We start from the raw sequence: 26,708 nt of genomic DNA on the forward strand, positions 1-26,708 counted from the left end.
ACCAAATCAATCAATACCAACCGAATATCAATCAATACCAAATCAATATTAATCAATACCAACTCAATATCAATCAATACAAAATTAATATCAATCAATACCAATTCAATATCAATCAATACAAAATTAATATCAATCAATACCAAATCAATATCAATCAATACCAAATCAATATCAATCAATACCAAATTAAAACCAAATCAATATCAATCAATACCAAATAACTTGTATAACTGCCTAATACATTTTGACAAACTTTAACATAATTATAAACTGTAATATGGCAAGGATCCAGTTTGCATGGTTTATAAAGATCTCTAGTTTTACTGTATTTCAATGCAGCATATGGACAAACAGAAAAACTGCAGCATTGTAATGTTTAATGTAATGGGGGTTGCAACATATACATAGCACCATGTATTTAGTGGGAAGGGGACTCACTTAACTAACGCGAGATGTTAAAGTACCGAATGTCATGCAGCATTGCACATTGATTTTCTTAATTACTACAACCACAACATATTTATTGTACGCAATGTGTATAAAAGTATTAAAGAATTATGTAAAATGATATTTTAATAATTAATACTTTGATTCGTTTACATTGTAACACTTACATTTTTTGATTGAAATTACACAGTTTTATAATTCATGTTTCATGCGGTTTTAAATTAAAATATGAATGTTTTAAATTGATAAAGCAATTTAGTCCAGATAAAAACAGACATTCAAGAATGCCACTGAAATATAAATTGCATATTTAAAAGATAAAACAGCAGCTAATGAGTAATAGTATCTTGAACAAATGCAGAATTTAAATCTATATTTTTGTAAATAGACATTAGATGTACCTCATTTGTAGAAAAGACATCATTTTCACACCTGGTGGTTGGTTTATAAACCTTATGAATATTTAAATGAGGTATTTGTCAAGTGTCCTTCATTTTTAGTACATTTTACATTACGTATTAAAATAAATAGTTCACACACACACATTTATTATAAATGGAAATGACAATTTATCTAGAATATTATTTATTAATTTAAGAATCATTTATACTACCAGGTGCTCACCTCGGAGGCATTTGCTGAATGAGGTAGTTGGTGTTAGACTGCTGCTGTTGTTTAGGGTTGGATGCTGTTGCTGTCTGTGTTTGCTGGTAGTTCCTGGAATAATACATCGCCATATCAGGCATATTGTATGATGGCACCATACCATTTGGAAACATCGTGCCCATGCGGAAATTCTGCCTCAAGTGCTGCATTTTGGTGGATGACTGACTCGATGTTTGCGGGGCTCCAGGAGGGGGCGGAGGTGGCGGTGGTTCCGTGGCCTTACTTTGCTTACTTCTAGATGACTGAGCAGGAGGTGGAGGAGGGGGCGGCGGGGGTGAGTTTGTGATGGACATTCCATTGGCTAAGTATTTAGTAGCAGAAAAATAGTTGCGAGTATGAGGGTTACTTTGAGTGAATGACTGCTGGCTCATGACGATAGGTCCTACCGACTGCATATTAGCTGCTTGTCCTCCGTGCACTTGGTTCAATGAGTTATATGGGTTTTTAAAGTACTGATTGCTCATTATAGATGAGTAACTATTGGCATTGCTAAAATTCCCTGATCTTAAATGCTGGTTATTAGTTTGCGGGTTTGTCGAGATATAGTTTCCGGTTTGATTCGCCTGAGCTACTGAACCATACGGGTTTGGTTGTTGCCGGTTGCTCATGTTATTAACATTCGCAACCATCTCGTTGCGGTACGAAGGATTGAAATTCATTTGTTGATTGTTAGCTGGATGGTTTGCCCATGCATTTTGCTTTTGTAAACCAGAATTATTACCTTTTGGTTTTCGTCTAGTCTTTGCTGCACCTTTAGCTGAGCTTTGGCTTGGAGTAGACACAACGCTGTTAGTGAGGCAATATGTTGCAGCTGGTGCTTGCTGCTGAGGCCTGTTGTTGATAGTCTGCAGTTGCATCTGTCTTTCTTCTTGATATTGCTTCTCTGTGATGAGTTGTTGGTTGCTATTAGGTTTTGCAGCATAAGTGATTTCTCTGACCTTTTCTTCAGGAGCTTCAGGTGTATTATATGGGGCATAGCGTTTGGCAAATGTCCGACCTTCTTTCATCGAAAATTTCTTATGGAACTGTTCTCTTCCTTCTTTTTTCGAGAACTTTTTGTGATATTGTTCTCCATAACACGAAAACGATTCCTTTCCCTCACCAAATAACTTGACTTCCTCACTCACAGCTAACGTTCCATTTAAGGGCTCCTCGTGAGATTCTAAGCTAGTATGTTGCTCTTGTGATATGTCAGTCGTACTATGGGTCTCTGGTATATCGTTTGAAATCTCGGCCAATCCAATTTCATCTGTTGTCTTTTGTGTAATAGGAGGTTCTGCAATTTTCTCATTATAACTTATCAGTAAACCACCAGGTGTCTTCGGTCGCCAAAACTCATCATTAACCGGTGGAAGTTCAGAACTAGCTCTTGATTCTTCGGTTGTATCTTCTATTGAACTAATAGATGCAATAGCGGCTTGAATTTCATCATCAGCTCCATGACGAGAACTACGTGCCGATTCATTGGCATCAACCGAAGACTCTGATGCGGGAGCATTCCTATCTGATGGGAGCTCATCTTGATTTGTTGCTACCAATGGTTCGTTTACAGACTCCGGTTCTTCAGTCGACCCACCTGTACTATTCGTTGATTGGGTAATGGTTTCATTTGTAGGGATCATTGCATTTGGAATCTCTTGCTCTGGCCTTTCCACTTTTGGTCTTGGACTATTTCCAGAACTTTGTCTCCTTATTTGTTTACTCCTACATGCTTCATTTGAGGCAAAAGCCATCAAGGCATCAAACCCGCTACTAATCTTTGCTTGCCATTTCTTACTATTAGGCGAGTCCTTTACTTTGCCAGTTTGAGTAAGAAGGTGACTAGGTGGTGATGACACACGATCTATAAAATAAAAAAATTCATGCTTTAATTATAAAGTCATTAAAAAATATGCAAATTATTAACAATAATAATAAATATGTCTTCACATAATATTTTATTCTACTTTTAAATAAAACAAAATATTATGTGGAGAGACACACCATTTGGTTTGGAGACTCAGTGCTCCCTTTTTATCTTTCACTGAAAGGAATAAATAAATAAGTGTATGGCAAAAAGGTTGTGGCTTGTTGAATACTGATACATAATTTTAAAATATCAAGATGACCACTGATGACACATAATTTAAAATATCATAAAGATGACAACTGATATCGGTACCACTTTTTGGTATAATTTTGTGAAATGAGAAGTTCAATCTTCATGATTTTGTTTTTATTACCATCATCAAGCAGACGCATCCAATGCCAAACCACAGTTCTTTGTTCATCATTTGATTTGGTAGTTCATAAATAAAATTGGTTGGTATCTCTAATAAACCTCTTTTCTGAAACTGGACTCGAATATGGACAAATAATTGGTAAATTCTTCCAGATATATTCCTCCGCCAAACAACCTACCTTCTATTGATTCTGAAGTCCGTTTTAGTTCCATAACATTCAAACTTGGTTCTTGAGATGCAATTATTACGCTCCTACAAAAAATAACAAATGCATTTTTTTATCAGTGATATAAATACAATTTTGAAAATTTACCATTGATGCATTTTTATTATGGCATAATAATATGATCTCATTCATATTCACAATGTTTTCTTTAATATTTGTTTTTGTCAATACAGTATTATAAAGGTTTTAGTGTACTTGTCATGTCGACAACTGCTTAGGTGGTCAATGCTTAAGTAATTATTACTTATTTTGATCTCCGTTCACATATTGTCTTCTTTGTATCTTTTTTTCTTAGTTCTATTTTGTACAAAGTGTGGAAAATAAATAAATGAAATGAATTATGTTGTACAACTAACCTGGATGCAGATGGCTGACTGGTTGGTTCTTTTATTTGATGAAGCCTTTCCTCTTTCATGTTTATAACAGGTTCTGATACTTCAGAACCTTCTGGTGATGAAATGGCACTAATGTCTAATGGTTGACTGACAGTTGTCACAAGAGACAAGACATCCTGTGACGCTGTGAGGTCTGTCGAAGCAGAAGACTTCTTTGCGGTAGTTGTCTTCTTTGCTGCACTAGCTCCTTCAGATGCAGAAGCTGGTAATCTCTTTCTGGTATTTCTTCTGGATTTGGTTTCATTCTTTCCTTTCGTGTCTTTAGTTGACGCGTTCATTTGGCCTGGACCATCAGGTCCATTTGTACCAATAAATAATTGGGGAGCTTTTGCTGTAAGGGGTCCAAGAGCTGAAGCTGGGATACTGTAAATGGGTGTTGGCACAGATCCAAGTACCATCATTGGGACGGTTGATAGTGTTGTCGTAGCTTCATTCTTTTTGACAGTGAGTCTAGAATTACTGGCTGATCTATTCACAATGTCATCTAATGTCCTTGAGAGTGGCACTGAGGTGGTGGGTAAGGTCAAAGATTCTGATGGATAGAGGTCAACGTTCTGAGGACTTAGAGGTTGTTCTAAAGACTGGTCTTTTTTAAGTTCATGAACTTTACTTAGCTTCTGAGGAGAAGTGACTTGTTTTACAACACCAGAATTGAAAAAATGTTGACTCTGTAAAGATTGGTTTGGGCTTTTGCCTTTCATTGCCATGGCGCTAAACTCTCTCATAGACACTGGGTTTTCAGTTTTCACTTCTAAATTTCCAAATATAGATGTTTGGTGTTGACCACCGGTAAATACAGGAGATATAGGCGAGACTGGTACACCTGCAATGCCAGTGTGAGGTGATGTAGTACTATTATATGGTTGCTGTTTATTTGTTCTTGACGGTACTTGACTTACGGGCGGGAACATAGTACCTGATGTGTGAATAACAGAAGGTTGCGTAGTTGTAGCAGCAGTTTGAATACTACCTATAGGTGATCTCATACTTGTTAGTACTGTTGAACTGGTTGGTATGAAGGCATCCTGAGTGAGTGGTGCAGCATTTTTATGCAGCGATTTCAGCAACAAGAGCTGGGCTTCCGCAGCCTCAGCACCCTCTTGACTTTTAGTCGATAGACGTCGGATCTTTGGCTTACAGTTTTCAGGGCTCTTTCGCTGCCGTTGCTTCCTGCCTTGCTTAGGAGATTTCAATAGTTTCTCTTGTTTAATGGCTTGCTTTTTCAGAGTGACAAGTTCCGATTCCAGTATGGTGGCACGACTCTTAAGATGTTTCTGGTTGTTCATCTCGTTTATAATCTGCTCACGTATCAACATCGATGGATTTGATTTATTCTCCAGTTTAACGTTCTTTAAAACATGATTTATTACATTACTGTTTTGAATCTGTAAACCAAAATTTAAAAAAATGAATCATTTGTATTAAAGGCCAGGTGCGGGCAAAAAATTTCTATTGATCATACATTCCAATAATTATCGATCTATAGTTTCCCCTATGTTTCATAATTTTTGAGATTTTATTTGTGTTACACGAGCTTGTTGAAAATAAGCACTTTCTTATCAGTGGGGGGATAGTTCAAATTACACAGTAAAATCTCTATTCTTTTGTACACAAATTTTGTAAATAGAGAGGCATTTTAAAAAGCTATGAAAAATAAACGGTGTGGTAAAAAATGTTATCAGATGACTAAATATAGGTAATATAACTTGAATATTACATTTCTGGTATTTTTACTCAACTTAAGATTTTTATTTTCATGCTATATCAAAAATTATCCACCGTATATCCACCATCTTTTTTCACCTTCTAGGGAGTCACCAGACATGTTATTACATTAGGTTAACTACCTAACTACTGAAAAAATGTCTTCCTGGTTTTTATGGAAGAATTTTAACAAATTTTGTATTTGACCATATTAAGGGAAATTCATGTTTTTTCATCTTGATTTCTGTTACAAATATTTGATTTATGTACAATTAACCAGATATTATATTTAAAATTCATGCCTGTACCTGAGCTTTAAAAATAAAAAAACACAAAAATGTGTTGAATAGGCTATTTTAATTTAATATTCACTTTGATGAAAAAATTAGATTGGAAAGAATTTAACTGACCGGAAGTCAACAGGTTTTTCATTAAATTTAACTGTTTATTTTATTGGTTTTTATTATCTTAAACGAAATTATCAATTTTTTTTGTGGCAAAAGTTACTAACTTCATAAAAACTAGAAAATTCAGTATTTAATTATGTCAACATAAAAACACAACACGACACAACATACCAATTTGTTATGTTCTGATTCCAAGTCCGTTATCTGCATCTGTACGCTGTCTTGTTTTACCTGTAGATCTTTGTGTTGGGTGACTATCTTCTTGGCACGACTGATGAGTTCAGATGGAGATTTTGCTTCGACACCAAGCTGCAATGAAACATTTATAGTTTTATTTATCGCGGTTACGTTTGTGATCTATCATTTTATCACTATTATTATATCTATTTATTTATTCCTTTCAGTGAAACATAAAAAGGTCGCACTGAGAGTCGCCAAAGGGCGTGTCTCTCAACGATATCTTATATATTCATTGAGGGAGCTTTTGATTTGTGACAATCTAGAAACCAGTTACCGCATTTTAATTATGCGCATGCCAGGACATATAACTCTGGGTACTAAACAAAAAATTACAAGAGAGTATAGATATATATCACAGGAAAATGTTAAATATAAAATTAACAGATAGAGTGTGTAATATGAAAATATACGAGACAACAAAACAAGAAGAATGGAGTAAAAGAATCAAAGGAAAAAGACTATAATTAGATACCGGATGATACCCCAATCAAACAAACAATGAAGGAAACTAACAGGAAAGTAAAACGACCCGTAGAAATAACTGGATGAACCAAAAAAAGAAAGACTTACAAGGACATGTAACACAATAACAAACCATCCTGCCATAAACAGACAAAAATGGAAACAATTGGGGAAAGCATAATGTCGGAAGACGAAAATGTTAAGAAGAAGAAGAAGAATGCCAGGACATTGGGATGCGTTTACTTGATTCGTAAACACAGTTTTGGCGGATTCCAGGCCAGACAACGATGCTATAAACTCTTAAATGGTTGCAAATCATAATCGTTTGTACTGATATGGTAAGATATCTTTTTGTTCTGAAACACAGTTTAATGTGATAATGTAACTAGTGGTCAGTATGAAGCTTACCTCCAAAAGCCTTCTGTTAAGTAAGCCCATAGAATCTTTCACAACATGTTGTATCTGCTTCTCTAAAGTAGCTTTCTTTAGATTTAATTGTTCTTGACGAGCCTAATAAGATTCATCAATTGATTTTTTTGTCATTGTCATTTTTATTTATCTACAGTATGTTTTGATTAATACAAAATGTGATGTGCTCATACATGGACATGGTGATGTCATACCTCTACCATATTTGGGTATATCACTACCATATTTGAACACATCACACTTTTTTTGTCAAACTAGTTTGATAGTGTAGACAGAGCTTTAGAATGTTACTACAATACATTTTAAGAACGATTCTCCCTAATAATACAAATACTCTTATGAATTAATAACATCTTTTATATTTTTTTATAATACACATTTTATTTACCTTTTCCTGCTTGATTTGTTGATGTATTTGAGCTAAGTAGTCCGGATTTGTCATATATGACATAAAGCCCAACAATTGATTTCTGTAATTATCTGTTACCAAAACAAAAAACTAAAATCAATACATTGTTGCGATGCTCTAAGGTATTATAAAAATTAATTATTTTATATAATGAAATATTTCAATTTAGGAACTAGTTACCAACTAATATTTATGTAGAAAGAGTTGTAACTTTTAGTGACACTCCCAATTACCATGTTTATTCGAATAAACACCTGGCTTTGAATAAACGCCCCGGGCCTTTATTTCCTTGAATAAACATCCCACCATATGCATATTATATAAACAACATTGTATTACAACACACTTCCATTTCTAGTATGATAGCATGATCTACAATTTACCATGCATTTTGATACAATTTTTACTGTATTTTATCACTTCTCAATATTAATTGTGTTGTATATTTTTATATCTAGGGGGTATTTATTTGATTATACATATTACCATATTACACCCAAAAAAATGAATGCCTCCTCCAAATAAACTTTCCCTTAAAACCCTCCTGAACAAAAAAAATATGGTAATACTGTATCAGAAATAGGCCTTTAATAATGAACTCATGAATGCTAATGGAGTTCACATGAACCATGATCCTTTAAACATTGTTGTTAAAGGAACAATGATCACGAGTAGCTCATTTGAAAGACATTAAAATGTACTTCAACTCATTACCAGACAAACTGCAATGTGAATTAATAAGTGGTTCAGTGTTTAGTTAATGGCACTAAACAATAAATTACATTGTAAGTATTTTACCTAGTAGTTTTTGAATAGCAGCCTCTTGATGTAGTGTAGGTTGGTAAAGTCTAATGGGTGATGTCAAGTTACTCTGAGAGGCTTTCACCATACAAGGCATGTTGAATGATGGACTATGCTTAGTAGACATTGGACCTGAAACAAAACGAACATTCATTATTTACTAATAAAAATAACTACTATAAATATGAGAGAGGTTATACAAATATACAAAATGTTGTTCTGCTCACTATTTTTAAGCTCTGTCTACACTATCAAACTTTATTTGACAAAAAAATGGGAAGTGCCCATATATGGACATGATGATGTCATATCACTACCATATTTAACACATTGACTGCCAAGGCATTTTCCGTAATTTCTGTCCCAGTGCCAAGTCCCGTTTACATATTAAATTACAGTTTGAAAGTGTAACATCTGGTCACAGACTATCATGATGTCATTCAAAATATGATGGCGGGAAAAACCGTTGAGACGTATAAATACGTCACTGGCAATGGTCCAACAATTTTATTGACTTTGCCAGGAACGTAAATATACGTCGGGGATTTTCCGCGCTAAAATCGGTCAAACTGTTCATATACGTCATTGTCCACGCTCATACGTCATTGTCCACGTGCATTATTATTTTTATTTACTATTAGCGCAATTTATGACATGTTTGAGATGATTATATTGAGTGTGAGGGCGCCATCGTATCAACCATATTCAATGCATGAGGGAATAAACACAAACAAACATATGACATTTATTTTTAGATTATCGTTTACGTACATCATTCATAAACTGCCATGCGATAATTCCTGTTCCAATCACCACTGCCAGCGATTCTACATACAATACAAAAGTGCTACGATTTTGACGTAGTATTACGTCTTGGCAAGTAGCGACACGCAATTTTTTACGTATAAATACGCCGTGGCAGTGAACGTGTTAAGCATATCACTACCATATTTGGGCACATCACACTTTTCACACACAAACTAATTTGATAGTGTAGACAGAGCTTTACACTTCCACTATCATATCCAAATTAAAATGTAGTTCGTGATATCATCTATTAAAATTAAGGGTAATGTATTCCTCCTCCATATTGATAAACTGATGATCATTATTTACCTTTCTTTCTGTCCGGTGGTGATTGGCTCATTGACACTGTATGCTCATGTAGCAAGTCCAGACCTGTTGAAGTCGTTGAGGATGGCTTGTGTTTTCTTTTGGCTTGCTTTGATGCCATTGCTTCCTTCTTTGGTCGTCCACGACCCCTGCTGCCAACCTGAAGAACATTTTAAATCGGGATTTTACAGTAAAATTGAATGCAATATAGATGGCCTAGTAAAAATTTAATTTTTGAAAACAATTCTTACCTGTCTTTTTTGTTGTTTCTTCTTTTTTAATTTCTTTTTCCTCCATCTATCATCCTCAATATCGGTATCCTACAAAAACACAGACTTATTAATAATATACAAATCATTCATAGGGTACATAGGCCCCCTCAAATTACAAAAATATAATGCAAATGATAGAACTTTTGGTTAATTTTAGCCCAATTTTTAGGCCCTGGGCCTTTCACCCCTCTTTAAAAAAAATTCTGGAAACCTCACTGGAATGTATTGAGAAACCAAAACACACGCACATTTAGTTAAAAATGTCAATATTTATTGTGTACATGCACAAATATTTAGACTGTAAAAGTATAAATAATTCTTGCTTTTTAATGTTATTAGCTTAAATAGTTTCAATGTTTGTATTATTTTGTGTGGACAGTTGTAATAACAGAGTTCCCAAACCAACAAAAAAGGGAAATAGAAAAAATATATTGGTCTTATATTATCGCAATATCATATATTACAGAAAAGACCAAAACCATGAAATAAAAAAGGTTCAGTATAAAAAAAATTGATGTCTAAAAGGCATAGAAACAGACTGGGTGTAGAGAAAAAAAGGGAATTAAACAAATGGAAAACTTCTGAAAAAAAAAATAATTAAAAATTCTAAGAAGGGTAGTAAGCAAATAAGAAAAGCATATAATATTAAAATAAAAATAATATAAAAAGGAAACTGGGAATTTCCCCAATACAACCTTAAGTGTTTTTGATGTTTCTCTCTTTGATAATTTCTGTGACTTTTTAGATTTTTCATGCATCATTTTATTTACGTTTTCCTTTCCGTCACTAATAATCTCCGTCCACTGTCGGCGTGTTGTTGCTCCTTCTCCGCACCCACTCATTGAGTCGTTCTCGCTGGATTGAGTGAATTCAATACTTTTGGCCGCACTGAATTCCTCACGTTCCCTTCGTCTTATACTTGTTCGATACTTCTGGTATTCTTCCTCCTATCAAAAAAATGTTTTAGTTTTCAAAATCTTTTTTTATCTCTATACTGTAGTCATGAATTAAATTCCATGTTTGTAATAGTTACCATGCTTTTTGGTCAAACTATATACAAGCTTGGCTCTTTTTTCTAAAACATTCTTTCCATTTCATTTTGTTTTTAATATATAACTAAAAGAGAGACTAAGATATCCAGCAAGAGATGGAATTCTTTGGAAAAGTTCAATACAGTGAAAACATATGTGGGGCGACTGAACTGGACTCTTTATCATTATGTTTGATTTGTAGAAGTTAATTTTTGTTGTTTGTTGCTGATTTATGAGAGAAAGTCCTTATTTTGGTATTGAGTCCAAAAGCAGTAATAAATAAATAATAATAAAAGAGAGATGGAAAAATAAATTCAAAATTTACCACATTATTTGATATTTATAATAATTAAAAAAAGAGTATATTACAAGTATACAAGTCTATTGCTACTTACTCGGACCTGAGGATCGGTTAGACTTTTAAAATACCTTTCCAACTGAAAAAACAAAGAAATGAAGTAAAATTATTAAAAACAAAACAATGCCATGCTTCAGTAATTACACTCCTTAAATTAGGCTAAATGTTGACACAAGACTTCGGTCAATTCTATTGTTAATCTGAGTACAACTCCACCCTCTAGTTTTGTCCCTCCCTGGGACTATACTTGGATATATACAATACTTGATTTATTTAAAGCTTACAATTGTTCTGTCAATTGTGTGTAGGAAGTATGAGACAGGTTTACCAGTCCAAGACACCGAGCCACGCAGAGGTGAAAGTTCAACTACTCGCATTATGCTACCAATATCTGAAATACGACCACAACAAAAACGTATATAATTTGAAAGAAATGAAGTCTTATATAATTGAAGCACTATTACACTTTGCTTCTCTAAAGCTCTTTCCACACTATCAAACTAGTTTGACAAAAAAAGTGTGATGTGTTTAAAAAGTATGGTAGTGATATCATCATGTCCATATATGGCCACATCACATTTTGTCATATAAAGTTCAATAGTGTAGACAGAGCTTAACTTTGTGACATACTTAAAGGTATAACTATGTCTACACTATCAAATTAGTTTGACAAAAAAAGTGTGATGTACTCAAATATAGTAGTGATATGACATCATCATGTCCATATATGGCCACATCAAATATAAAGTTCAATAGTGTAGACAGAGCTTAACTTTGTGACACACTTAAATGTATAGCTATAGATCATAAAAGATATTCTTAATTGAATATGTACCACTGACATTATGCTCTAATAATAATAAGATAAGAGGGGAGAATAGTTTTGAAGAGAAGGGTGGGTGGGGATTGGAGGAGGAGAACGAATCATTAAGCTAGATTAAACGTTATAAAATACTTACCGCTAAGATTACGATCTGTTATTCTGAAATTAAGTGGGCAGAATGCTTTGGAGGATACAACTACAGCTCCTTCTTTCATATTGGCAAATTTTTCTTTTAACTATTGAAAAAAGAAAAATAGTATCAACAAACTGAACTAAAAAAAGTACACATATAAAGTCTCTCATCATTTGTCAGCCAACTGGATAGTGAAGGCCTCCCTAAGCTCATCATGTTCTGTCCTGTGCTGCTCTAAGTATATGCTAGCAAATGTGACAATCTCATCCCTCCACCTGGTTTTTGGTCTTTCTCTGCCCAGTTTGTATATTAAGATTCTATTCCATGATAAGGTTTGTCCCGTAAATCAAAGTTGTTGTTGTTTAAACTCACCTGATGGTCGACACTTGGTCCAAAAGCAAAGTTATTCACAAACACCACTGCTGCTTTAGCTACTCTTTCAACCATTTCATCGCACAGAAAGTCACCCTTTTCAACTTTAAATGGGCTATAGTCCTTACCGTACCACTTCATCCAACGTCTAAACTCAACCTGCATTTTCTGTTGACATGAAAAAGAAGTACTTTATTATTCAATTTCAAATTTATGTATGTATTATTTATTATTAATATCATTATTTTCTGATTTCTTAGCCACATTACAATAATACTCTATGGCTCGGTCCATTTTTATTTCACCAAACAATTTCTGTTTCCTACCTTTTATATACTGTAGCTTTTCTTTTTTAATTTACACATTACTAATAACAGGTGGTCATTTTGAACAAAGGAATGGAATATTCTGTACCTGTTTTCACCTGAACAAATATGTAAACCACTATAAATAATGCAAATAAATACAAATCAATACTCATTTGCATACAATTCTGAATAAATTTAATGCTTCACTAACCTCTGCATACTCAGCAGGCACATCAGCCTTTTCTATTCCATAGGCAAGCTTACAGTTAGTAGCTGAAGCAACTTGGAGTACCACCTGACTGACACCTGTAATGCAAAACGATTCTCACATTATACAATATCTCAAAGAACACACATTTTGACGAGATGAGAGGCATAAGGAGGATACGAGGAATAACGATGATTAAAAAAAGATAAAAAGGAGAGACATGAACAATCTTATTTAATAATCCAACATCCTGATTCCTAATTTTTTATAAAGAGATGGTGTAAGGGGATAGAGGGACTACTTACCACTTCCTAGATCAATGAAGTTATCATCTGATGTTAGGTTTACTTCTTCTATCATCTGTGCTACGAGATCATACGATGTTTCACCATACACCTAAACAAATTACATTCATACACATTACATACATACATACTGCCATCTACATGTTGGCGATTATAACATATAGTTAAAATGTTCATTCTTACACATTACATACAGCCATCTAAATATGTTGGCGATTATAATACAGTTAACTCTCCCAATACTGGACACCTTTTGGCTGGCCAAATATGTCTGGAAAGTCCTGTATTCGGAATGTGAAAAAACATATTTGGGACCTGTTGGGAGAGTTTCTGGTTTTGGGAAAGTTTCTGTTTTTCAGAGAGTTATTCGGAGAGTTTACTACAGTATAATGATTATAAGAAATGGTGGTGCCATGGTGATATGAATGACTTTGATGATGTAAAAGGTTGAAATAAGAAAGACTAGAAAGACGACGCACCTCAGGTGAGAAAGGTTCATAGGCGTTAAGTCGATCAGGGTCCATGATAGCATGGTTATAAACCTGCTGTAGGATGTGTTTGAGAAGATCTGTTGACGCCCTCTTTGGACAAGGGTTAGCACATGTCGTTCCCTTTCTCTGTAAAATCAAAACAATACATGATCTTATTATTTAAAAAATAAATATAATTGTTTATCTTTTTATCTTCAAACTCGGTTTCACTATCTTCATGTATTAAACCGTGTTAGAAAGGTCACTAAAATGAGAAATACACATACGATAGTTCTGTCACTGTCTTTAAGCTTTGTCTACACTATCAAACTAGTTTGACAAAATGATGTGCCTAAATATGGTAGTGATACAGTATGCCCAAAGGTAGTGATGACATCACCGTGTCCATATATGGGCACATCACATTTTTTTGTCACATAAACCAGCCTTGTCTTTTGAAAATTATAGGTGTGCTACAAATTGCACTCCTCAATACATTCAGGGTGGCTGTAGGTGTGCTGTTTGTATTTTGGTGTGTAGAAGTTTACCAAATTTAAGCGTGTTGTAAATCGCACTCCTCAAGGGCAGTTTAAGAGTGTGTTAGGTAAGTGATCGCACTCGCTCGCCTTAAAAGACAAGGCCTGCATAAAGATTGATAGTGTAGACAGAGCTTAAGGTTTGTATTGTACTGTAGTATAGTGGTTCAGTAACCACACAATAAATCTGCTTAACAAGATGAAAAGTATTAATAATGCCTGGATACATAAAACAACAATAGATACCATGTATTAAGCAATGTATTTTCACTTTGTTTATTATTTTTCAAATCAAAGATTCATTTTCTCAAGGGTAACAAATGTTCACATTCATTCAACTGTGTTTTTATTTATCTTTCACTTTGAAATTGTTCTCACAGATTGATACAGTATTACTATTAATATTATCAATTAAGTTACTGTATTGTGTATCTGTTAAAACCTTGTTAGAGTAATTCAAATGTACCCAGACTCAACCAGATCCATGTGGGAACTATGGTTCTTCTTTGTGGGAAGTTTTAATACAGGGTTGTGTTGTTGAAAATGTTGTTCTCTGTATTGAGTGGGTTTTGGAGAATTAGTTCAGAAAACAAAAAAAGTTAACCCAATAAAAATTGTATTAAATTAATCTTTAAAGTTAATATTTTTGATTTTCTTACCAACTGGAGTATGGCATCAATTGCTCTGTTGTATCTCTCACACAGACTGTGCATACTCTCATAGCTAAAAGATATAAAAAACAAAATGAACAGTCTAGAGTTCACTGAAAACAGTGTCATTAAAATCTAATGTTATAATGTCTCAATGTTTTTTTTTTTTTACATTGATATACACTGACTGGTCAGAACTTTACACAGTAAATTACTGTATTATTATTTTTCTTTACCTACAGTACAGTAACACCTACAGAACAGTAACACCTACAGTACAGTAACACTGTACAGTATTATTTATGGTAAAATTATGAGTATACAGTACTAACTTTTTTTTTCCACGACAAAATTCATCTTTGATGGACAAACTGTTGAATTTATTTGTAAAATGACTTACAATAACAATAATCCACATTACTGTTGTAGGCTAGCTTAAGTAAATGAACTGACATTATTAAAAAAAAAGAGGATTATAAAACCGATTTTAGATTGCAATTCATGTAAATAGGACCTGTAGTACCATACTGTTATCCTAATACAACATCTCCTCAGCTAAAACTATAAGCATTGTCACATATACTGTATATTGTTTGAAGGACGATCAAGGTATATTGATCAAAACTTAACAGTTCTTTTCAGAACTAAATATACGTGGTGTACTGTAAACTTTATATCAATATTGTCACATAATCACCCTATAATAATCATTAATGGTTACATTGTTATACAATGTTGATCTTTTAATAAGGTACTCAACCTTTTGCTACTCTTGACCTAACTTTGACCTGCAGTACGAATACATACTGTAATTCCTTCATATAAGAAGATCATACTGATTCATTGTATCATATAAACTGCAATTAGAGTTTTGAGCATCAATTTATAATATCATAGTGTATGTATGACAGTATTGTACCTAGAGGACCTAGGTATGAATTTGGCCCCCTTGCTGCATGTTCTTAAAGTCGACCATCAACTTTCGCCTCATTGGCCAGTAGCAGCGCAGTATTACAGTATGTGAAATTCTCAAAATACTTGATTTTTTATTTAAAACATCAACTTACACCAATGTATAAACTGAGAATACATTGACACTAAATGGACGCAAAATTTACTGTGAATTGTGGAAAAAAAAACTATTACGTCAACCGGACATTATAAATTAAGATTAAATAAACCAGACATATTCTACCGTCAATTCCAACGTCACGAATTCAATCAAGATTAGTTATAAGAACAGACATTATCACCATGACAACCGGATCCGTGCTTACTGGATCTAAGAAATGTAGTCCATGTCTAATCAACAGTTTAAAACCATGTGATGATACTCTACAAAGTATTTTCTAGGAATGTTTTAGTAATGTGTACCGGGAACAGAAAATCAGTTGGCCTACTGTACAGTAAAAATGATGATTTTTATATACTGTACATATATATTAATATACCAGGTATATTATTAATTTAGTAATGTCTAAGTATACTTCACATTTACATTATTGATGATGATTTTCTATGATAGGTTTTTTAGTAATGTGTACCGAGAAATATGTACTGTACAGTCAGAGATAATATGATTATATTAACTATAATATATCTTTGGTACAGTACACTACAGTACACATTATTTTCTCATTCTATTAAACAGAAAATAAGTTGTCCTATAAATGATGATTTTCTATGATGAGATATGTTTTTTTAGTAATGTGTGCCGGGACCTACAGTACGTACACAGTACACTTAACATTATTTTCTAATTCTATTAAACAGAAAATAAGTTGTCCTATAAATGATGATTTTCTATGATGAGATATGTTTTTTTAGTAATGTGTGCCGGGACCTACGGTACGTACACAGTACAATTCACATTGACATTATTTTCTAATTTAATTAAACAGAAATTCATGTCATACTCACTGTATAAATGATGACTTTTTTTTTATTATTAAAAGTAATGACGTGTTCTGGGACCTATATTACACATTAACATTATTTTTTATAAAACAGAAAATCTGTTGTCTTAATGATGACGATATGAATTTATTGAGAATTAACACTAAGCACTAGGCTGCATCATTATCATCTGTACTTAGTGGATTTACCAATGAACATTAAAATGTCGTTGATGTTCAAAAGACCTTATGTGGGTGGTTTTTGATTAGGTATGTAAAGCTCCATTTCCTTTTCTTTTCAACTTGACATTTATAAATATTTTTTTTGCTAACTAATAGTACACCTACAGTACTTCAAACTTTACAGTCATATTTCATTTTTATTCTACGTGGTCTTAACTAATTTTTGGTAAAATTGACTGATAATACAGTACTGTATGTGACATTAAAATACAGTATGTGACATTAAAATACAGTATGTGACATTATAATACAGTATGTGACATTAAAATTTAGTGATATTATACACAACATTTTTCAAGAAGATAAAAAACTCAGAATATTTATACAATTACTGTACTACATTAAATAACGCAGTTTTCATTTTTCAACTCTTTTTTTGTTGACATTGTATGTCCAGAGATCTGTCACTCTTTTAGTTTCCTCCATAGTTACATTACTGTAAGTAGAATAGGGTTTGACTGAAAATATCATGACAATGACATACAGTAATATTAAAATTGGCAATCACCCAATGGAACATATTTTATCAATGGACTTATTTAGTGCTGTTAGTATGTGATGAAAGATGTGAATATTGTGAATGAATAAATGTATAATAATAATGTACAATGTTCCTTTGTTGTTGGAATAATTGTAGCCTAGGTGTAACCAGGATGTTGAAAAAGGATAAAACAGAGTTCTTTAGAAAGAAGAAACATAGGTAATCTAACTGCAGGCTCAAATCGATTATGAAATAATGCAAATAATAATAATAATATTCATGTACAATGTAGGTCTTTCAATAAAAAAATTATAATTGTGATGTTATCAATAGTGATAATAATCTTCACCGACATCATGAAGAGACAGAAACTGAATAGACACGCATTTATACTAAACATGATTGTGTAAATTATTGTCATCATTAATCGGGAATGTAGGTTAATGTATTCAGGAATTACCTATTCAGTTGCCGGTACTAATAATAATGTACAGTGTACTATTCAAATTAAGCAAACTCATACATTATTAAAATGTTTAATGGTACGTACGTACTACTGAAATGTCATGTTGAAAAACATCTGCATTATTGTACAGTAATTTAGTTTAAACAAATACTATAGTGTATATTGTAAAACAAATACTACAGCTTGTATAGTATAAAACAAATACTACAGCTTGTATAGCATAAAACAAATACTACAGCTTGTATAGCATAAAACAAATACTACAGCTTGTATAGCATAAAACAAATACTACAGTGTACTGTATACTGTGGTTTATATTACTACAGTATTCTTGCAAAACACACAAACATTGTTTAGAATCTAAATTGTCAGTTACTGTAACATTTTTAGTACTGAGTAGTACTGTACAAATTTTACATTACTACAGTTTTTACTACAGTACTGTACTACATACAGTAATTACTAAACTGTAATAAGGATTTCCTTTTTTTTAAACATGGTTTTCTTGATTCGGTCTAGATAGTAACTCTTTATACTGTACCTGTATATTTAAATCAAATTTTCTTTATTCAATTTCTACTATTAATTTATTATTATAAATTAATTTATTTTTTTAAAAGAATATCATCATTTCTCCAGGTCTCTTTAATATTTCGTTTGAACTTTAGGATACTGTTATTTTATTATGGTAAATGTGTAGTTAGTCTTTTAGAATACTATACAGTACTATACAGGTATGCCAATATACTGTAATCAGCATACAGTACACGGACGATACCAATAGCTTGGAGGGGAATACTACGATTATTTTTACTTTTCGATATCTTCTCCCCTCTAATGGAGAAAGGCCTATGTTGGTTTATCCAGGTAAGCTAGTCACGTAATAGTAATAGAAATATAATAAATTCTGCTTCTAGACTCTCCTTTCTATGCATGGCTGTGGTTGGCAAATCTACATACAGAAACAATTTATCTTATTCTTGATACACTCCTATATCTTACTAGCTTGCTACATATTCAATTTTCCACTGACATCAATTTCCTTTAACTCACTAGCTTCCTTGCGCTGTAGTGAACCTATGTTAATTTTCCATTTGCTAACTTCCTGTTTACCATATTGTACCAGTTTTTTCCCTCTTTCTACTTTAGCTGCTCATCCTCCTTTTTAATGATGTTTTACAGGATGGATGTTCTCCTTTAGGAAGCTGGCTTTCCTTTCCAAGTTCCTTGCTAATTTTCTTATCCTATGCTACTCTATGATTCATCTAATAACTTTATGTACAGTATGTTTTTTTGCCATTTTATAAACATGGTCCCTGGATATTAACTTCCTACAAAGTCCTATAGCTGCAAGAACCACCTACTTTAATAAAATGTATTAATAAATTTAAAAGAAAACAATGAAGTGGGCATACTGCACACATATGTACAGTACTGTATTCATATTTCTGAAAGGGTTTATAAGATAGAGTAAACCGTAGAAAATCCACAGCATGGCGGCCATTCCATTTCGCTATTCATAAATCCTGTAAATTGTACTCATGAAAAATAAGGATGTACACATTTTTACATAGGGATATGCCTTTGCAACATGGAAAATACAATACAGTATCTTGTACAATAAGTTCTATATAATTAATAGTATACAGTATTTTGTATTTTCTCTCTTAATTAAATCATCCTTTTCAAGGATTAAATACACCAAATGTGTAGTGGAGCACACATACTATAAAATGTGCATTGCAGCAAATAATAATCAATCTATTCCTGTCTATAGCTATACATAATATATTACAATAATACTATTTTGGTCACATACTGTACATACTGTTGTAATTTGAATAGTTGGCTACTTTGAATTCATAGCAACTATTCTGTCTAATAGTAATAACTCAACCAGACTGAATAACTGATTATCATATACTGTAGTACAGTGTCCGCTTACCAATAGACAAGTAAAGTAAGCCATATAGTGTGTGCTTACCACCAGAGAAGTAAAGTTAGCCATGCTGATACCCACATGCACCCTTAGAAACATGTGCGCATACACAAAATGGCTGTTTGTTTTGACACGCAAATTTTCTCTATTTTGGTACGAATAATTTTCGAGACTGAAATAAGTTGAGAACTATGTGGATTGTCATTAGGAATTCTACTGAGCCTGTTTGTCATCTTTATTTTATTTATAAGTTGGTGAACAGACAATTGTGTTGAGAAAGTGTCTGTAAACGTTAACATGACTCATTTTGAATTAATCTTATTAGTGTTTCCTACAATATGATTTTATCCTGTCTCAAATCTCATCCAAATATTTAAAAATTATGATTTAAAGATATATTTTTATTTTTTTAGTCGCAGATTCAAACAATGGATGCGCATGAAGAGACTAGAGTAGTATACGTACAGTAGATCACCTATACTATATAATCTTTATCAATATCTGTCAATAAGACATTATTTAACCCATGTACCTTGTAAACATACTGAACAGCTGATCAAATACAATACAAATGTGTTATCTCGATTAAATGAACAAAGTTCAATTTGAGATTAATCAGAAAAGTTTCATATCTTTTTAAAGGGATCCCACTCACTATGCTTTCATACTTTAATAGATCCGTCTTGTTACGTTTTATAGTACTACATAAAACACCCACAGTAAAAATCAATACAAAAAATATACAGATCCTCATGATGGGAATGGTTTGCCTTTTCATCAGGCTACAGTATAAATGTATTTAAAGAGTTTCCTCATATCATCAATTATTCTAATCCAAAATGGGTCAATTTCACTCATAATACATCAGAATTTCAATTCCACAGAGCAAGATAAAAATCCTACACAGAAAGTTTAATTGCATAGTAAAGCTATTACAGCTCCAGACATCATTATGCCACAAGATCATGAACTTGACCTTTGAACTTTTGATGTACAGTGTGTTTGATTGACCTATATAGTATGGAGCTTACAGTAGTATGTAATGCAGACCATGATGATGAGGCTCATAAAGATGCAAGTTCTATAATGGGGTTTTTTTAGACGTAATTGTAATGAGATGAATAGAGTGTGAAACACATGGTTCAATTTTACAGTAAGAAGTATGTATTATCAGTACTTTCAAAGAAAAATTAAATTTACTAATTAACATCCACTACTACTAAGGATAAGATTGAAACAAACAACATAGAATGGGATTTCCCCATTTGGAAAGGATACAAATGGGATTTCCCCTATTCCCTTACATTTCTATGCAATCATGAAATTCTAGCTAATTTTGTACATTAATGTTTATATGACATTAAAAAATGACTTCTTGGATACGATACTACTTTTTTTCTTCGTAGAATAGAGATTTTAGCTAGGATACAAATGGGATTTCCCCTATTCCCTTACATTTCTATGCAATCATGAAATTCTAGCTAATTTTGTACATTAATGTTTTTATGACATTAAAAAATGACTTCTTGGATACGATACTACTTTTTTTCATAGAATAGAGATTTTAGTAGGATACAATGGGATTTTCCCAAAACTTTACAGAGAAATATATTTTGACAACGTATTAATTGGGGATGTACTAATTTTAGAACAATAACGTTTTCAAAATATGGTTCTTAGTAAAGTTGTCCTTTAATTCACAGTAATCATACTTAGCTACATGGAACTTAATGCGGCCAATGGCCAACAACTGTACAGTATACTTCTCAATTTATTGTTTGATAATATTCAAAAATCAAACAAATTCTAGCCAACATTTTATAAGAATTCCTCAATAAAAAGAGATTAAATTAGATTTTATAAAGATTTCACTCTATTTTCCTGTCATTATCATTATATTCTAATAAAATTACTATTTTGGTATACTGTACATAAATACATTAGGTGCGAAAGCCTTTTTACAATACAGCTCAACTGAACTACAGTACAGCAAGTACAGTACAGTGCTCACTATACTAAATTCATATATTGCAACAGCATACCACTGTACAAGCTCTCTTGAAAGTTGAAGACATTTTCTCATGTCTCGAAAAGAAATGATGATGGTGGTTTGTGGGGCGGCTCCCACCTGAGGGCATAGTTCATGGACTATACCACTTGTGGAGAGGGGTGTTTAATGAAAATTTCTACTTTTCAAAGTATATCTCGCTCTTCGAGGAGAAAGGGCTATTGTCGGTTTATCCAGGTAAGCTAGGCACGAAATAGATACAATTACATAAAAGAATACAAGTACTGCATTATGAGCTTTTACTTATAGACTTATTCCTTTTTTAATTATTAATAATAATATTTTATGTTCAAAACAATATTTGTACTAGAAGTACTGTACCTCTGTGAAACCTGCTGGTTAATAAATATTAATCATAATAACATCAAACGTTACTGTAAGTGTGTTAAGATTAGATACTACTGTAAATCAATGTGTTTATAGATACAGTACAGTACTTAAAACCTTAATTGATTCTAAAAAAGGCCTATTATAAGTTGTGGACAAAGGTAATGCATTAGTTATCACCATGGATTTTTATTTTATCTTCCTTTGTCTTTCAACAATTGAATAGTTGAAAGAGTTGAAAGGTCAGATCCACAATCTGAATAGATGTGGTTCATTGATCAATTTTAGGGGGAGGGGAGGGGGGCCTATATTTTTTTTATATTGTGAAAAAAGATTAGATAGGCTTTAGTAAATATTTCGTAAACAATGTATGGTGTGACCTTAATCGCTATAGTTCATCATGGGTACTTTACTATCTTTTTTAACAAACAGAACAATCATAATTTATTTGGTAAATACTGCATATTACTATTAGTATTACTAACTGTACAGATTTCCATGCTTGTATCCAGTACAGTATCCCCCAAAATTAGCATCAGAATTTGGAAATGCCGACGTAATTGCCGATACTGTATACAGTATGAGTTTACCATGGTATCAATTTGCCAACTTCAATATTTGCAAAAACAATTGCCAGGGTCATTTGTATAAAAGCGAGGGCTGATACAGCCCACTCCCCCAAAATCAGGCCATGTTTGGTGGGCGGGCTACAAAACCAATTTAATAAAGCCAGGCTTACTGTACCATACTGTACGACACAAGAACCTACTGTATTGATTATGGCAGTACAGTAGTTTAACTGCATACTAAATTGTTTACGAAAATTATAATTATTTTAAGGTGGTGATCTTTTAAGACAAATTAAGTAGTACAGTATGTGTACAGTAGCTGTACAACCTAACTATACAGTAACTGTCAATTTTTTAGACTACAATTTTAAAGATCCTGTGTGAATGCTACTGATGTAGTCATCAGATGAGTTTTAACATCAACTATCTAAGTTTCAGTCAAAAAATGTTCTTGATTAACAGTAAACACTATATTTAATAGTGTAAGTTATATAGTAAATTTAATATTAATAATAAGAGTCACAATCATAAGCATTGTTGTTACATTCATAATGAGATGTACTATAAACAGTAACTATTCATCCATGATATTAATAATGATGAATGAACAACCAGTCGTCTGCTGTGTACGATAGCAGAACTGGGTCATTCCATGTTCATCATGACATATTACCTATAGATTTCTGTACTAATAATATTTTATTACAATACTCACTAACTAAATCCATTTATTATCCAAATAAAAGAAAATTATATTTTAATCTACTTTGTCTGACTTATTATATACAATAATTACAATACTTTATATCATATTTTTTATCAACAATATAAAGTAGTGTTTTTTATGTGTGTAATTCATTTTATGTAAGTATTTCTATGTGGATAGCCTCTCAACGGTTATAACTTTTAGGTGATCCCGCCTCATTGATTTACCTTTTTACTGTTTTTATGTCTTTGTACTGTATTTGAATTTTGGCGAAATAAATGATATGATACAGGTAGTAATAAGTTGTTGCTACATTAATTTGAAACAGTAGATTAGAAACTACACAATATTTTTACTTACTGTAAATGAATGAAGAATGAATGATGAAGAAAACATTGTAAATTACTATAACTTTAAAAAAAAGAAGATAATATCCCTACCTTTTGGTGTCATAATCACTAAGGACTTGATTACGTTGCATCGCAAGCTTCAGTTCAGGTATCTCTTCACATACCCATCTAATGAAAACAATATTTACATTAAATAATAATACCACTGCAATATTTATCATCATTTCAATATTTAATACAATATACTATAAATGGTAGTATTATATTTAATGTACTTTTATTTCAGAAATAAAATAACATTTGATATGTACAGAAAGAGTAGTTACCAGCCAACGGGGAAATCAAATGCAAAACCTTACACATAAACCAACAAAATGTTTTTAAGTGAATTGAAAATTGTGTTTTTCAGTCATACACAGTAAATTATCTAACAATATCAAAGAAATAATATAGGGCCTAGCAAGCATAGAGTAAACTTATAAATATTAATAAATTCCATTGTTTAGGCCTACACTCCATCTGTTACATCCTTGATAACTTGGCCTGTGTATTTAATCTTTAAAGGCACGGCTCCAAGGTCACACAAAAATATAACAAAAATGATTTCCCACTCACCGTATTGTGTCCACTATTTCATGAGCTCCGTCTATTTTATCCTGTCAAAAACAACAAACAACAACAACATTATCAGTTATCGTAAACACAAACACTACAGTCTGGGTTTCTACAACCGGAATATATAGTGTATATTCCTCAGAATTAGTGGTTAACTAAATACAAAGCTAGGCCTCTGAATGAAATCTTTAAAGAGGGGCGGGCGGACGACACACGCTCGCTGAATGAATATTCTACCTACCGTGTGCTGTAAAGGCCATTGATAACTGGCAGGTTCTGAGCCTGCTGGGCTATGAAGCCGAAGTTCCTGCGACATTATGATATCCTTTACGGTTTCTATTATCAATCCGAGGTTTTCTATTCAATTGAAGACAGTCTAGCCTGTCATTTTCCCACACAAATTCCACGATCAATTTAGTGGATCGTAGTAGAATTTAACCAACCACTACAAAAGACAAAAACACCCGACAAGTGTGGTGGTGGCTGGCGTCGATCACATGACCCGCACACGCTTCTCTGATTGGAAATTGATTTTTCACACAGTCTCAATAGCTTTTTGACGGGGGTGGTAGTAGTCGAGTAGTACGTACTAAAACAACATAGAAAAGTCAAGTTATTGCTAAACATACTATATTACTGTATGAGTCATTTAATTTGACACGTGAAACAAAAAGGGATTTCCCGCGTGGGTTTTGGCGTTTCAATTCTAGATAATCTGCCTACATCCTGTTTCTTGACAACATGACTTTTGAACACATTTACTTGTCACTTGACAATTTTCTGAGGACTTTTAAATTATTAATTTCTCTGATAGTGATAGCGCGTTATTAAAATGTGAAAATATATTTAATAGAACATATTGATACTTCCATTAAATAAACAGCAAATGAGTACTGATCATCGTATAGACTAACGAGGAGGGTGTGGATACGAGGATCCCGGCGCTGAGTCCAGTGCGGTCACAAAATAAAAGGCGCGAAAACTAAATATGGCGCGAAATCACAATTTAGACATTTTGAAGTCTTGAGCGGAATTTCTGGGCGTCTTAACCAGTAAAACCCAATCAAATTATGATCTTAAAACAAAATGGACGGTGGTGTGCCCGTCGCATATAAGTTTTCTTTAAAATGTGTAAAGGCCTGTAGCCTAATCTAACTCTAGAAACCTCTCCTCAAATGAAAAACGTTTTGGCTAAAGAATTGTTTCAGAACACAAAACATGAAATGTTTTCACTTAAAAAAAGACACAATAAATGGTTAAATGAAATCCACTAGCTGGCAGCCAATTTGACTATTTTGTCCCAGATTCAATTCTTGGTCAAAGTGGATAAATAGGGCCTATGTGACATTAAAATAGCACTGTTATACAACAAAAACAGTTTTAAGAATTATTTTTAGGGAGACAATACATCTTTAAAACCATGCTCTCTGACTCGACTAGTCAATCTTTTTTTCAATCAATTTTTTTTTATTTACAAAACTAAATAAATGAATATCGGTTGTTTAATTTCGATCAATAATTTTCATAATTATAATGAAGGCCTCAATATTTCATAGACATGCGTAGGTTTGCGACGATAACGAGTTAGAATAGAAGATACCGGTGCGTAGGAGTAGCAGTGAATGGTCGTGAACCGAACGAATTCATGAGATGGAATATGTGTGGAAAGGTGATGACAGACAAGGGGTATTTTCTCGATTCAATTTTAAATATCGTACATCAATGGTAAATGGTTCATAATAGGCGGCCCAAACCGGTTTTTTTTATTGTTACCACTGACAACATTGGATAAAAATAGATGGCGTAACGTAACATATTCTGATGACATTCACGGACGATTTCCTGTGGCTAATATTTCAAATTCTCAAAAAAGTGATGTAATCGGTGATGAACAAAAAAGTACCACAGATTTGGGTGGCATGGGGGCGGTATAACTAAACCGATTATCTGTGAGAACGCCCATTTCGAATATAAAATTACTGTATATCCATTGCATTCCAATTATCGATCTGTTTCCCCTATGTTTCATAATTTTTTGGGGAATTTTTTTTTATACAAG

The 26,708-nt window shown here is 32.9% G+C and overlaps 2 protein-coding genes across 3 annotated transcripts in view; both read right to left on the minus strand.

Moving 5' to 3' along the window:
• The window catches only part of LOC144844236 (DNA repair and recombination protein RAD54-like), a 172,400-nt gene that overhangs the window by 133,342 nt on the left and 12,350 nt on the right, over positions 1-26,708 (minus strand). The gene's annotated exons all lie outside the window — the stretch shown is intronic.
• Positions 274-25,135, minus strand: LOC144844224 (uncharacterized). 2 transcript variants are annotated; one of them, XM_078701016.1, is made up of 21 exons: positions 24,891-25,135; positions 24,650-24,690; positions 24,125-24,202; positions 15,000-15,063; positions 13,814-13,951; positions 13,335-13,425; positions 13,033-13,127; positions 12,514-12,681; positions 12,145-12,244; positions 11,470-11,576; positions 11,223-11,264; positions 10,567-10,743; positions 9,776-9,844; positions 9,528-9,684; positions 8,409-8,543; positions 7,590-7,681; positions 7,181-7,282; positions 6,242-6,379; positions 3,921-5,344; positions 3,517-3,590; positions 274-2,959 (listed from the first exon to the last, which is right to left on the minus strand). In XM_078701016.1, the coding sequence occupies exons 1-21, from the start codon at positions 24,963-24,965 to the stop codon at positions 1,071-1,073; spliced, it is 5,256 nt and encodes a 1,751-aa protein (XP_078557142.1). In that variant the 5' UTR covers positions 24,966-25,135; the 3' UTR covers positions 274-1,070. The 2 variants fall into 2 exon arrangements, with proteins under 2 accessions (XP_078557142.1, XP_078557141.1); XM_078701015.1 differs by having other exon boundaries at positions 10,492-10,743.

The sequence above is a fragment of the Antedon bifida genome, chromosome 6 (assembly GCF_963402885.1).
Source record: "Antedon bifida chromosome 6, ecAntBifi1.1, whole genome shotgun sequence".
Classification (NCBI taxonomy): Eukaryota; Metazoa; Echinodermata; class Crinoidea; order Comatulida; family Antedonidae; genus Antedon; species Antedon bifida.

Excerpts from the sequence above, each read along its gene's own strand:
- LOC144844224 (XM_078701015.1), bottom strand. The coding sequence starts at position 24,965 with ATGTCGCAGGAACTTCGGCTTCATAGCCCAGCAGGCTCAGAACCTGCC. Across the intron at positions 12,245-12,513 it reads GACCAAGTGTCGACCATCAG|TTAAAAGAAAAATTTGCCAA; the intron begins GTGAGTTTAAAC and ends TTTTTTCAATAG. Across the intron at positions 6,380-7,180 it reads TTAACAGAAGGCTTTTGGAG|CTTGGTGTCGAAGCAAAATC; the intron begins GTAAGCTTCATA and ends GTTTCATTGCAG.